Source organism: Pagrus major, chromosome 17, assembly GCF_040436345.1.
Source record: "Pagrus major chromosome 17, Pma_NU_1.0".
Lineage (NCBI taxonomy): Eukaryota > Metazoa > Chordata > Actinopteri > Spariformes > Sparidae > Pagrus > Pagrus major.
Genome location: NC_133231.1, coordinates 5,886,867 through 5,899,190, shown reverse-complemented (window position 1 = coordinate 5,899,190; position 12,324 = coordinate 5,886,867). Strand labels below are relative to the sequence as shown.

General features: G+C 44.7%; 1 protein-coding gene across 1 annotated transcript in view; it reads left to right on the top strand.

The window, feature by feature from the left end:
* The window catches only part of zfpm2a (zinc finger protein, FOG family member 2a), a 120,581-nt gene extending 108,898 nt beyond the window's left edge, over positions 1-11,683 (top strand). Inside the window, exons 6-9 of the mRNA XM_073484731.1 lie at positions 6,717-6,923; positions 7,622-7,849; positions 8,220-9,886; positions 9,938-11,683. Coding sequence (XP_073340832.1) covers positions 6,717-6,923; positions 7,622-7,849; positions 8,220-9,886; positions 9,938-10,783 — 2,948 coding nt within the window. The 3' untranslated portion in view covers positions 10,784-11,683. The remainder of the gene's footprint in view (positions 1-6,716; positions 6,924-7,621; positions 7,850-8,219; positions 9,887-9,937) is intronic.
* Positions 11,684-12,324: the final 641 nt, after the last annotated feature.

The window sequence follows — 12,324 nt, the reverse complement described above, 5'->3', positions numbered from 1 at the left end:
TGAGGCGCGCGGCGATGGCGCACTGCTCTCCCAGGAAAACCGAGCTCACCGGCGTTGGCCCTCAGCCGTTCACCTGCTCCCGCCGAGGCATGATGGGTAGGGGGACATGGGCCATGAGGCCGCAGCTGGAGGGGAGGGAGGGGTAGGGTCTGCTGCGGTGTTCAACACAGCGGCACCCTGTCACGAAGGGTCTTCTGGTCCCATTAGCAGGGCTTGGTCAGGACGGGCCCCCAACCAGCCTGCCGCCGCAGCAGGGGCCGCAGTAAACACATGTCGACCGGCCACAACCAGGACACAGGCAGCACTACCCGCAGAGAGGGATAGCTAATAGAGTGCTCAATGGGACAAACCTGTCCAAATAAAGAATAAAGCAGAGTGGAGCGGAGAGGAGAGGAGCCAGTCAGAGCTTTCCTTTAATAGTCTACTCCACTTTACTGTGGACAGGGAGGAGCTGACTGTGTGTGGCAGCTAATGAGGGAGAACAGCTTTGTACTGTAGGAATTTGTGGCTGGTATTGTCTCCAACTGACAGCACAGAACTCACATGTTACCTTCAATATAGAAAGTGTGAAATGTTTCAGTAGATATTTACTGTTTATAGGAGGACATTTAATTAGTTTGGGGGGGAAAAAAAGAAAATGTCAAAAAAGAAAATTATTGAAGATGGAGGATTTTTTTTGTGCATCTTAAAATAGTTTGTTTAAAATTTATAGTAACACAGGTGATGTTTGGAGTGTTTAATATTCCTACATTTAATATATTTCAGTGGAAAATGAATACATTTGTAAGAAATTGAGGCTCTGTCGTTGCACTCTAATAGAGCAAAAATAGCTGCTAATTCACATTTCCATTTTTTTTTTCCCTCAAGATGATTACAACACTATTACCAGGAAAACACCCCCTGCCAGTATCTATCACACCGTATTGAAAAAGCTACATGAATCTCCAGAGACCAGCCAGAGAAACTCTTTTAATTTCAAAGTGAAACATTTAATTTTTACCCACTAAAATATGTGCTGAATCACATCATTGCTCTTTTTTTTTTTCTTCCTCCGACTGTTTTTGTGATGTTCAAACAATTCATAAATGTGTGTTGAATGACATTGTTCGGTGTGCTGTGCTGCTTTTATGTCTTTGTTGCCTGTGAATGTATACTATTGAGAGAGCGGCATGTACGAGGCTCCCCTGGGAGGACTTTTTAATTTGTGGATTCTGACCCGCGTGCCATTCGCTCGAGGCCATCCATGAGCTCTCGGTACTGGCTATATCTGCAAAAACACTTGATGCTAAAATTAGTCTGGACGCTGTAGTGCAAAAGGAGGGAAATCTGGGGGTTTGGGGGTGTCAGACAAGACAAGGCGAGTCAGGGCTCTGTAAACACATATTTACTGAACAGTATTTATTTCCCTGGAAAAAAGGAGTTTGTTTGTTTTTCCTGGTACAAATTAGAAATTTTGAGGTAAAACACAAGATGTGTTAAAAAGTGCCATTTAGGCATGCTTGATTTAAATGCCGCAACAACAGACAAAAGATTATTAAACATAAAAAAAAAAAATCTTAGAAGATTTTAGTCTCACATGTAAGTAACGCAACATGATTTCCAGGTAAGGAGCGAGTCAAAATAAGGTCAATAGAATGCCTTTTGATCCAAATACATTTCTCATGAGAGTAAGATCTTTAGCACCTACCTGCAAGGATGTATAGGCAGACTGGCGTCTATGCTGCTCTGCCATGTCTGAGGCGTCTCTGCATCATCACAGCAAAACACCCACCGGCTGCAGCATGAGCATGAGAAGAGTGCCTCCTAGTGGCCGAGACTGAACATGAGAAGGAGGCGGTGGAAGAGAGTGAAGGAGAGATAGAGAGGGAGAGAGTCAATCTGTGTCAGTGCCTTGGTGAAATAATAGTAGAGTCAGCTAATTCTAGTTTAGTGTACCGTCAATAATAGTAAGCTTGTTTGACCCTGTGAATGATGTTCCCGCTCGGGCCTAACTCAGCGTTTTCCTTTCTGCTGCTTGCTTGCTCCGGCCAGGGATTGTGACGGTTTGACAGCCATGAGTCATCCTAATGTGTTCAACTCTGATGATCCAGAAACAGTCCAAATATTTACCAGTATTCATGAGGAGGATTTGTTTAGTGTTTGTCGCAACACCGTCTGCTGTCAGGTGCAGATACAGATATTATTCATCCACGATTTGTGATAAATATTTTCACAAGACCCGGGGAAGTTGACTGGGAAGTTGCTTTGTGTGTGCACAGTTGTCATTTCCTCATCCCACGATGAAGCTTTGTTAAATAAAGAAGTGGTGGTTAATAACGACGTGCAGCTACTTGATATTCGTAGGTGCGAGGAGCTCCTTCCCATTTGACCAGGAGGAGTTGGAGCTGATTTGAAGACAAGAAGAGTAGAGGTCTTTAATTACAACCCTCTCTGTGGCTTCAGGCACCACTGGCCTCACTTCACAATTAAGACCAGCAGTTAGTGCACGGCCAATAGACAGAGAGGAGAACTTCAAGGAAAAAAAGAACAAATCGGCATCGGGCTTGACAAAGAAAATTTGAGTTACACACTGGAGACTTTTGCTCTTTCAGATGTATAAAATGGTCACTGAGCTCTTCTATACGAGTGTTTGCAAACTCTCCAATGGCTCAAGGTGCACCGACCCCACGATGCATTCAGGTAATGCCAACGGGCAACGGTTAGTTTTCCCAGAAGCCCCATTCCACCCCTCCCATAATATGTGGCTGTGGTGCAGTGGGACTGTACTCCAGTGCTGTAATGGCCTCTGCAACGGTAATGTGTTTGGACAGATGGGAGAGGCAAGTGCTGATGTGCTTAACTACGCATTTTACAGCTAAACTATTAAAGAGTTGTGCTGTTTACACACCAACATTTGAATACCTGTCTTCAGGCCAGTTTAATTATCCGGGCCCTTCTGTTATTTCTGCTGCTTTGTTGTCTCTCAGCTTTTGCACGAGGCATGAGAGATTTGTTTGCGGCTTCATTAAGATATGGTGGTGGTAGCAGGGAGCAAAAAAAAAAAAAAAATTATTCCTGCTCAAGTATCTCACACTCCATTCTCCTCTGCCTCCCCCATACGTATACAGATACTGTACACATCCGTTTTCTTATAAAGTCATTTAAAGTGAGAAAATTAAAAAATGTCCTGTGATGCCTGCACTTTGAAATCTCTCGGGGCTTTAGGCAAAGGGGAGGGGACACACGCCCTGAGTCCCTGCGATTCATCCTGAGACATTTGATTAGTTTATAAGTACTTATAGGGGGGAAAGGGTTCGCATTATAATTTTGTTTCATGAATTCCTTCATATGTTCATCTTCAACTGCGCGTTCAAATAAAGCATTAATCAAAGAGAAGAGAGGGAAGAGGGCATTTAGCCAGCCGAGCCATAGTCTCAGGGCCTCAGTGAGCTGGTGGATATGGTATTGAGAGACTGTAGGAAGCAGTGGTTTTTAATTATCTGGACTACGTACAGGATGCCGTTTTTGATTGTTTTAATGAGGCAGCTGGCCTATTGTCTCCCCTTAATTCCTCCATTGTTTTTAGAATATGTCATAGTTCTTTATTCTTTTATCAGGTGCTCTGCAGGAGGATTTAGACAATAGCCTTCATTCCAACTGCATTGGCCACTGCACAAAGGCAGCTCACTGCAGACAGTTAGCAGGCAAACAAGTGCAAATCACAAGCTGCACTTTTCACAGCCTTTTCCCCAGTTTCACCACTTTCGCTTTTGGTCTTTCGCTCTAACTCTTGACCCCCCCTCGTCGCTCCTTCATTCACAGATCATGAGGTGGTCATAGGTGGCTCACCTGTGTTTCTGTGATTTAAATCATCTATCATGAAAAGGCTGTCGGAGGGAAACAGCCATGACGAATCGTTCGACTGAGCCCCTTCATGGAACATTGTTTTGGTCTGTTGCCCGCCTGAAGCTCTGTCTTTTCTATGTTGTGCATATTCATATGTGCATGCAAATGTCGTGTTTCTGCACAGTAGTCTAAATGCATTGGTTAGTACTTACATGCACCATAGGTATGCATGTGCACTTGCATTGATTTGTGTGCAAACTCGTCGGCGTTAATCACATTTTTGTATATTTAGATTCCTAAATGACTTGATATGAAGCTGCACAGAGCTGTGATCATGATGCTTTTTCAGAAAACATTTTAAATATAGATACATAATGCACAACACTGCAGTAAAAATGGCCACAAATCTGTGAGAAACAGCATGATTTCTAATTCTGATGACAATGTTAGTGTAGTTTAAAGCCTAATCCTGCAGCCGGAGCACATGTATCTTACTACCTTGTCTTGGTTGAGTGACTGTAACAAGTGCTGCTTCAGTGTTTTGAGCAGCTCAGTAAAACTGGGACATGCAGTCCTAAAACTCACTTCCAGCATTCTCGCACACAACAGATGGATCTGTAGCATTCTTGGCTGAAGGGATGCAATCTGAGTGCATATTCTGCTGTCAAAATGCAGTAAAACATTTTCATCAGACTCCACATAATCTACTTCATTTTCAGCTGAGGAGAGCACACAGTATCTTTGATTTGGATTGATTGAAAAAAACACTGATTTGTATCTGAGCGTCAGGGCCTAGTTCATAATTCTCTTTGTAAGCTGAGCGCGTCTGAACTAAAAGATCCATTCAGAGGAGAGAAACTTTTGTGGCTATGACTGCGATATATTCCCCGCCATTGTCAGTGGCAGTTTGTATCTACCTTGATGGTAACTTGGGCAGACAGTGGAGAGGAGTTTTGTTATTTTAATTAGGAGATAAAAATTCAAAGGGCCTCTCCAGGCAGTGTGTGGTATGACAGAATCAAAACGATGAAGTGGAGCGGCCTGAAGTGTGTGTCTCGTCACAGCAGATTGGCCGACAGATAGGCACTGCTCTTTAAAGTGGCGCTGACATGCGCACGCTCACGCAGGCACACACACACATCGTTGAAGAGGAAGCCTGCACACAAATGGGACTCTGAAAGATAGCATATTTTAATACTATTTCACTCCTTTGACACGTTTGTGCTGGTCTAATTTTCAGTGCTTCACCAGCAGATAGGAAGGGCTAGGAAGGTTTTAATCAAAACAGCGATGTGAAATCTGAAATATTCAATTCTGAATTGAAATAATGGGGCAATTCATTGTAGAAACTTAATGATTTATACATAATGCATGACGTAGTAGGGTAGAGTGGCTCTGTTTCCATCCCCTGGTTTTCCATGTCTAATAAATCCACAGAAAAGTGGATTGTTTTCATACAGCGCCTGACTTGAGCACCTTGGCCGTGTCTACAGGGCGGTTTTAAACCAAGTGATTCATAGGTTTTGTGTAAACATGAGTAATCAGTGTTCCACATGTGTGGGGGCTTTCGAGCTGCTTCCCCCTGCCTTCACACCTCTCCTCAGGACTCTCTTTATTCCACATCAGCCAGGGCTCAAATCACATGTCCCCTCTCAGTCTGACACTCCGTCGGTATGTTTGCACATCTTTGAAAGCTAACAGCGTGCTTTAATTAATTGTCCAGCTTTCCTCAGAAACAATGTCCTAATTCTGCCATTTAGCAGTAGCGTATCATAGTTTGTTGTTATCTCCCCAGCCAGATTTCTGTAAATAGTCATATTAAAAACTTTAATCTCTTCAATGGAAAATGAAGTGCAGCTGAAAAGCCTGTCATGTGCTGAGATAAATATTATCTAAGCTAAAACCTTCACTCTCTCCCTCTACCCCCCTGTCTTCCTCCTGCCCCCTCCCCCTTTCTCTGACTTAATGAATATGTTCAGAAGATTTCAGAGGAATGCTTAATCCCAAAACACAACAATCTAATAATATGGAGGACCTGTCTCAGTGTTCTAGCTGACAACAGCACTGTAGGCTACAGTTTACCCCAGCTTGCCTTGCTTTTGGATACGAGCAGCAGCAGCCTAGAAAGACATTTGAGTGGCAGTAAAAAGAAAGAAATTACCTTTTTAAGGGGTTTGCTCACCCAAATAACATAAAACATGTTTTCTTATTTACCTTTATTTGTGTAGCTTTGGTTTTCTTTGACCAGGTTTTAAGATGTCTGTCTCTGAAATGCCTACCTCCATGACAAATCAATGGAGGTGAATTTGATTTTATTTGCATTGAAAGCTAATGGGTTAGCTGTTAAAAAGCCGCGTGTATTTCCAGGTACAGTGTCTAGTCTGTATGATCTACGGACGTCACTGTTAACAGTTCTCATTGGAACTACAGAATAAATAGTCCTTACAAAAACAGTTGACAGCATCCTCTGTTGGTTATCCAGAGTAATGTGGGCACTGATTTTGGAAAGACATGTTGCTGCTGAAATTTGTAAATGTCATTTTTCAAAGCTGTGAGGACCACAATGAAAAAACATTTGCATTTATTGTATCAGGGTGGCAGCAGAAATCTTTGTAATTTTGGTGAACTGACCCTTTATTTTCTTGGGGCTATTTATGTCAAACTAATCATATTTGTCAATTCATGAGTAGAAACTGTATGCATTTTTCAAAACCTACCCAGCATCCTGTTACAACTACACACTGTTATGCAACCAGCACACAAATGTATTCTCTTATGTTGCATAATGCACTGACATTTAAGTTCAGAATTACTCATGTATAAATTCAGCAAAGCTTTTTCCTCTCTCGCAGCAAGCATTTAAATGTCTCCTCTATCTCTGTTTTGTCCAGGTGGCCAACTGTGGTGCACCACCACCAAGAACATGATGGAGGGCGAGGAGCTGGTGGCGTTCGCGGTGGACTTTGACTCGCGTCTGCAGGCGGTGAACCACATGTCTCTGAGCGAGGGCATGTACCCAGCCAGGCTGCTGGACAGCATCCAGCTCCTGCCGCAGCAGGCCGCGATGGCTTCCATCCTGCCCACTGCCATCGTCAACAGTGAGTGTCCATGAGCGCACGTACACGAAGCTGGAACAAGACGTGCTTTTGTTTAGAGACGCACAATCACACATGCATGCTCTTGTTCTTCCTCCCTTACTGTCTCTCTCTCTCTCTCACACACACACACACACACACTCACACTCACACTCACACACACACACACACACACACACACACACACACACACACACACACACACCAGTCCACAGCCTGCACTCAGTCACCTGCTTAACAAGGAGCGTCGTCTCCGCCGGGCGTAGATTAACCCAGATGAGTCTCTGCACTGGAGATAAGAGCCATCGACCTTCAAGTTTTGGGTTCACATAAACACACTGAGGCTCGAACTAACGTGTTAATTGCAAAATACACGCCTCATGCAAATAGTGTGTTTGTTTACTTAGCGAGGGCTATCTGGGTTCAGCTCAACAGGGAGGCTTCTGTAAGCAGATGGTCCAGTGTTCTTGTTTGCCCTTGAGAAAGGGCACCAACCCAGTGGTAGCAACACAGCGATATGCAGCAGCTGAGGATTTGGTGGAAAAGCCTTTTAACACAGGCTTTGAGTCAGAACTGTAGAAGAAGAGGAGTGTGTTTATGCATGTGTGCGAGCTCTTTATCTTTACACTTGTGCATAAATATGAAAGTACTGTATATATCCTGATATTATGTCCCCTTTGTCCCCCTCCTTGTCCCTTCAGAGGACATCTTCCCCTGCAAGGCTTGTGGAATCTGGTTTCGGAGTGAGAGGAACCTACAGGCCCATCTGATGTACTATTGCAGTGGGCGACAGAGGGAGCCAGAGACGGTCGTCGAGGAAAACGACACTGGTCCCCATCAGACCCCCAGTATCTGCCCATTCCCACAGTGCAACAAGACCTTCTCTGGAGCCAGGGCCCTGGAAATGCACTTGAGCACCTCTCACAGTGGTGAGTGACAATGTCATGAATCAAAGAGTTTGCACACAAACTATAGATTTTTAATTTTTTACATTGGAAATGGCTACTTTCAATCATTTTTTGCAAAGAAAGGGGGTCAAAAGTGTTGTTTTAGAAAAAAATGACACAGGGACAGAGTTTTAAACAGGGTTGGAAAAATGGCTGTCATTTCTTTTCAGAAATATACATATCCTGCTGTCAGCTAGCATAGTTGACAGTTTATCCTTGAGCAAAAAAAAAATCTAGTGGATAGGAATAAGCTTGGCATAATGCATGAGCGTTTGATGGTTTCTACAGTTAACTCTAAAGGAGAAGTGGGAGGCGAGATTCTGAGCATTTCTCCCTTTTATCTCCTTCACAGGTGTCAAAATGGAAGAGAGCCTCCCTCCTGGCACCAGCTTGAAATGCACAATCTGTAACTACACGGCAGATTCTCTTATTACATTCCAGCATCACATCATGTCTCACCTGTCACAGGCGGCCTTCAGATGCAATCACTGCCATATCAGCTTCCAGAGCCACAGGGAACTCTTACAGCATCAGGACTTACATGGGCACGGCAGCAAACTTCACAGGGAAGGCGACGGCACCGAGCATTCCCCCAGGGGGCCTGAGGAAAGCCTCCAGCAGCAGCAGCAGCAGGCCCGCGCTGAGCTGGCCAACAGGAAGGATGCTCTGCTGGGAAGTCCCAAAGGAGCCCTCAACAAGGAGACCAGCACAGACGGAGAGGCTGACAAGGCTGAGAAGAAGCCCATGCTGTCTGTTCAGAAGGGAGAGGCCCACCCAGGCAGCAAAGCCAGTTTTTCTTACACTAGGATCAAATCTGAGCCCTCCAGCCCCCGACTGGCCTCCTCCCCTGTGCAGCATAACATGCCTACATTTCCCATGGGCCCCTTCTTGTCTCAGTTTGCTTTCTCCCAAGACATTTCAGTAGTCCCACAGGCTTCTGAGATTCTGGCTAAAATGTCAGAGCTAGTTCACCGGAGGCTTCGCCATGGAGGGAACAGCTACCCCCCTGTCATCTACAGTCCTCTTATGCCCAAAGGGGCCACCTGTTTCGAATGCAATATCACCTTCAGCAACCTGGACAACTATTTGGTCCACAAAAAGCACTACTGTAACAGCCGCTGGCAACACATGGCAAAGTCACCGGACTTCTCCGCCCTCTCAGATAAGGTCCCCGAGGCGGTGAGCCCCAACAGTGGTCACAGTTCTGTTAGCATGTTGGCCGGCTGCCACCCTACAGAGGCTGACAACCACCTCATGCAGTCTGCCTGTCTGAACTCCAATGTGCTGGACATGATCAATGCTGGGGCTAAAGGGCCTGATAAGGATCTAGCAGGACAGGTGAAGAAGGTCTCCACCCCAACTGGGGCCGAGGAGAGGCTGAATGGCAAGCAGATGGAGGGAAAAAGCCCCAGTACGGGTTTGGTGGAAAGTGACAATGACCCAAACAAGACAACCTGCGAAGCCTGCAATATCACCTTCAGTCGTCATGAAACCTACATGGTCCACAAACAGTACTACTGTGCCACTCGTCATGACCCACCCATGAAACGCATGTCCACCAACAAGGTACCCTCCATGCAGAGAACCATGAGGACCCGCAAACGCAGGAAGATGTATGAGATGTGTCTCCCTGACCAGGACCACCAGAGGCCCCCTATGGGTCAGCCAGGTTTCCTGGGGGTTCCTCCTATGAACCCTTGTACATCCCAGGAAGCTGTGGAGAGTCTAGCCGACCGCTTCCACCCCCGCTGTGACATCTTCCCAGGTATGGTACCCAAACACCTGGAGGCCTCTCTGACTGTCACTAAACCTATTCTGGCTCCCAAATGCAATACAGTGGAGCAGCAGGAGCTGGACGCTCCCATTGATCTCAGCAAAAAGTGTTCGCCAGTCCCTGACAAGACATGTAGCTCCCCTAAAAGACTGTTGGACTATCACGAATGTGCAGTGTGCAAGATAAGTTTTAACAAAGTGGAGAACTACCTGGCGCACAAACAGAACTTTTGCCCTGCAACAGCCGCCGCCGCCGCCGCCGCTGCTGCCGCTCAGCAACAACAACAGCCACAACAGCAGCAACACAATGAGACGGGCAGCCTGGAGTCGACCATGTTCCCAGAAGTAAAGAGTGACGGCAATAACAACCCTGATGACGTCTACGATAAGAGCCCTGGCAAATGTGAGAAGAATGGCAATGGGAAGGTGATGGTGCAGAATGGAGGCATGTTCCCCCCTCACATGGGGCCTGTGCCGGGACTCAAGACTTTTGCTGAGCCCCAACTCATCCCATCAAAAGATGAGAACAAGAATATGTTTCTGCCCCACTGCCTTTATCCCGGAGCAATAAAGAAGGTGAAAGGTCCTGAGCAAATATCGCCGTATTTTGGGATAAAGCCTACCGATTATGTGACCGGAGGAGCAATGATGCAGGGAGAGGCCAGCGAACAGGAGCAGAGCGTTAATGGGGGAGGAGGAGGTGCGGGAGGAGGAGGAGAGACAGGAACAACTAGAGAGCAGGCCCAGCAGCCTGCTGCTAATGGCTGCCCCCACCCTGGCAAGGAGTCCCTTCCCCTTCTGCCCAAAAACCGGGGCATGGTCATCGTCAACGGGGGACACAAGCCCGAGGAGCGTTCAGGCACAGCTCCACCACAGCAGGAGAACCAGCCCCAGCCAGACGGCCAACCTTCCAATCCCTCACCTACGTGGGCCACTGAGAACCAGGCCGACACCAATGAGAACATGTCCCCTTCCTCCAAGTCTCCAAGTGAGGAGGCTGCACCCACAGCCAACAAAGGCGTGAACGGCTCTGGAAGTGGCAAGTACTGCCGCCTCTGTGATATCCAGTTCAACAACCTGTCAAACTTTATTACCCATAAGAAGTTTTACTGTTCATCACATGCTGCAGAGCATGTAAAATAAGTTGAGAAGAATAAGACAGGTTCTTCTTCTCCCTCCCACACCTTTTCCCCCCAAAACTTTTTCCCTTTTACCTTTTTTCTCCTTTGTTTTGGTACACTGTTGTGTCTGGAATAGTGCATCACGCAGTGCTAAACGCTGCTTGTGGACAATCAAGAGAAGCTTCTTCTTTCATCGTTTTAAGACTTATAAATGCAAAACCATTGGTTAAAAAAGAAAAAGAAAAAGAAAAATGAATCAAGAATAATATTGGTGCCACTTTCACATTAATTTATTTTACAATCAGTATTAATAGGAGTAGTGATCTTAATTTAAATTCAAAATGAAATTTATATCAGAGTTGTTTGTAATGTTATTGTATAGTCATTCTTGTGTAGCACACATATTGTTTACACTGTAATGTAGGCTCAATGAAACAATAGACAATACAAAAATGAGATGCATTTTAGACACAAAAATAGCTACTGAGGCACTTGTGTATTCTTATTTGCTGTACCAGTTTCTGTATATGCCTAAAATGTCACTTGCGGACTACTAATGACTTGTTTGCCTTAACAATCACCATTTGGGGGTGATCACCAGGCACAACCCTGCATCTAACATTTTGGCATATACACATGGCTTTGCATACATATGTGGCTGTTTGTCCCTGTCTCTTTTCTTCAACTCAGATGTGGATGTTTTCATGAGGATGGCAGCATTCTTGTATAGTACTCGTATTTCTGTTTGATGATACACTTTGGTCTCCCTTTTTGAAATTTGCTCTCAATGCAATACTTTGTAAATTAGGGAACATTACTGAAAGCAGTATTATGAAATGGGGACTGTGCATATAATTATTTGTAACCCCATAGGGAAAAAAAGAAGTTGTACAAGAATTAAGTTTATTGCTGATGAACAAGATGGGTGGGAGGTCAGTGGGGATACTGATGTAAAATGATCATTCCAATGTCCTGATTATGGGAGAACATGTTTCTTAAAACGTTGTTGCTATGCATGTATATGGATGGAATTAAATTCCAGATCTGTTGGAAATTTTTATTTTGATGTGGTGTCATAATTAAACTTAAATCCTCAGGATAAACCAATGCTGTCTGGTCTTTCTTTCACTTACTGTATACATATCAGAGGAGTTCAGTTTGCTGCAAAAATAAGCCCACTTCAACTAAAAATAGATGCAAAGTATATAAAGATGTATTAACAAAAATAGAAAATTAGCTGAGCAAGCTAAGCAAGTCAGACTCATCTGTTTACAAATTATAAAATAAATTAAATCAACTAAGTCCAAAAAGAGAGGTCTAAGTCTGGTTGTGATGTAACTCAATTATATGCAGGTAACATATGACTGAAGCTGATGCATCAGAGACGGAAGAACCCAATGTCCCTTTCCCTGTGGCTATAACATGGCAGAATATTAAGACAGAACTGAACGAGATAAAAAGTATCAGGTTGAGCAATGACGTGTGTGGCCTTTACATTGATAAGGACTAATGTATTAATTTTTGGCAGTGGCCAATCAGGTAAAGAGACTGAAATAACAACTT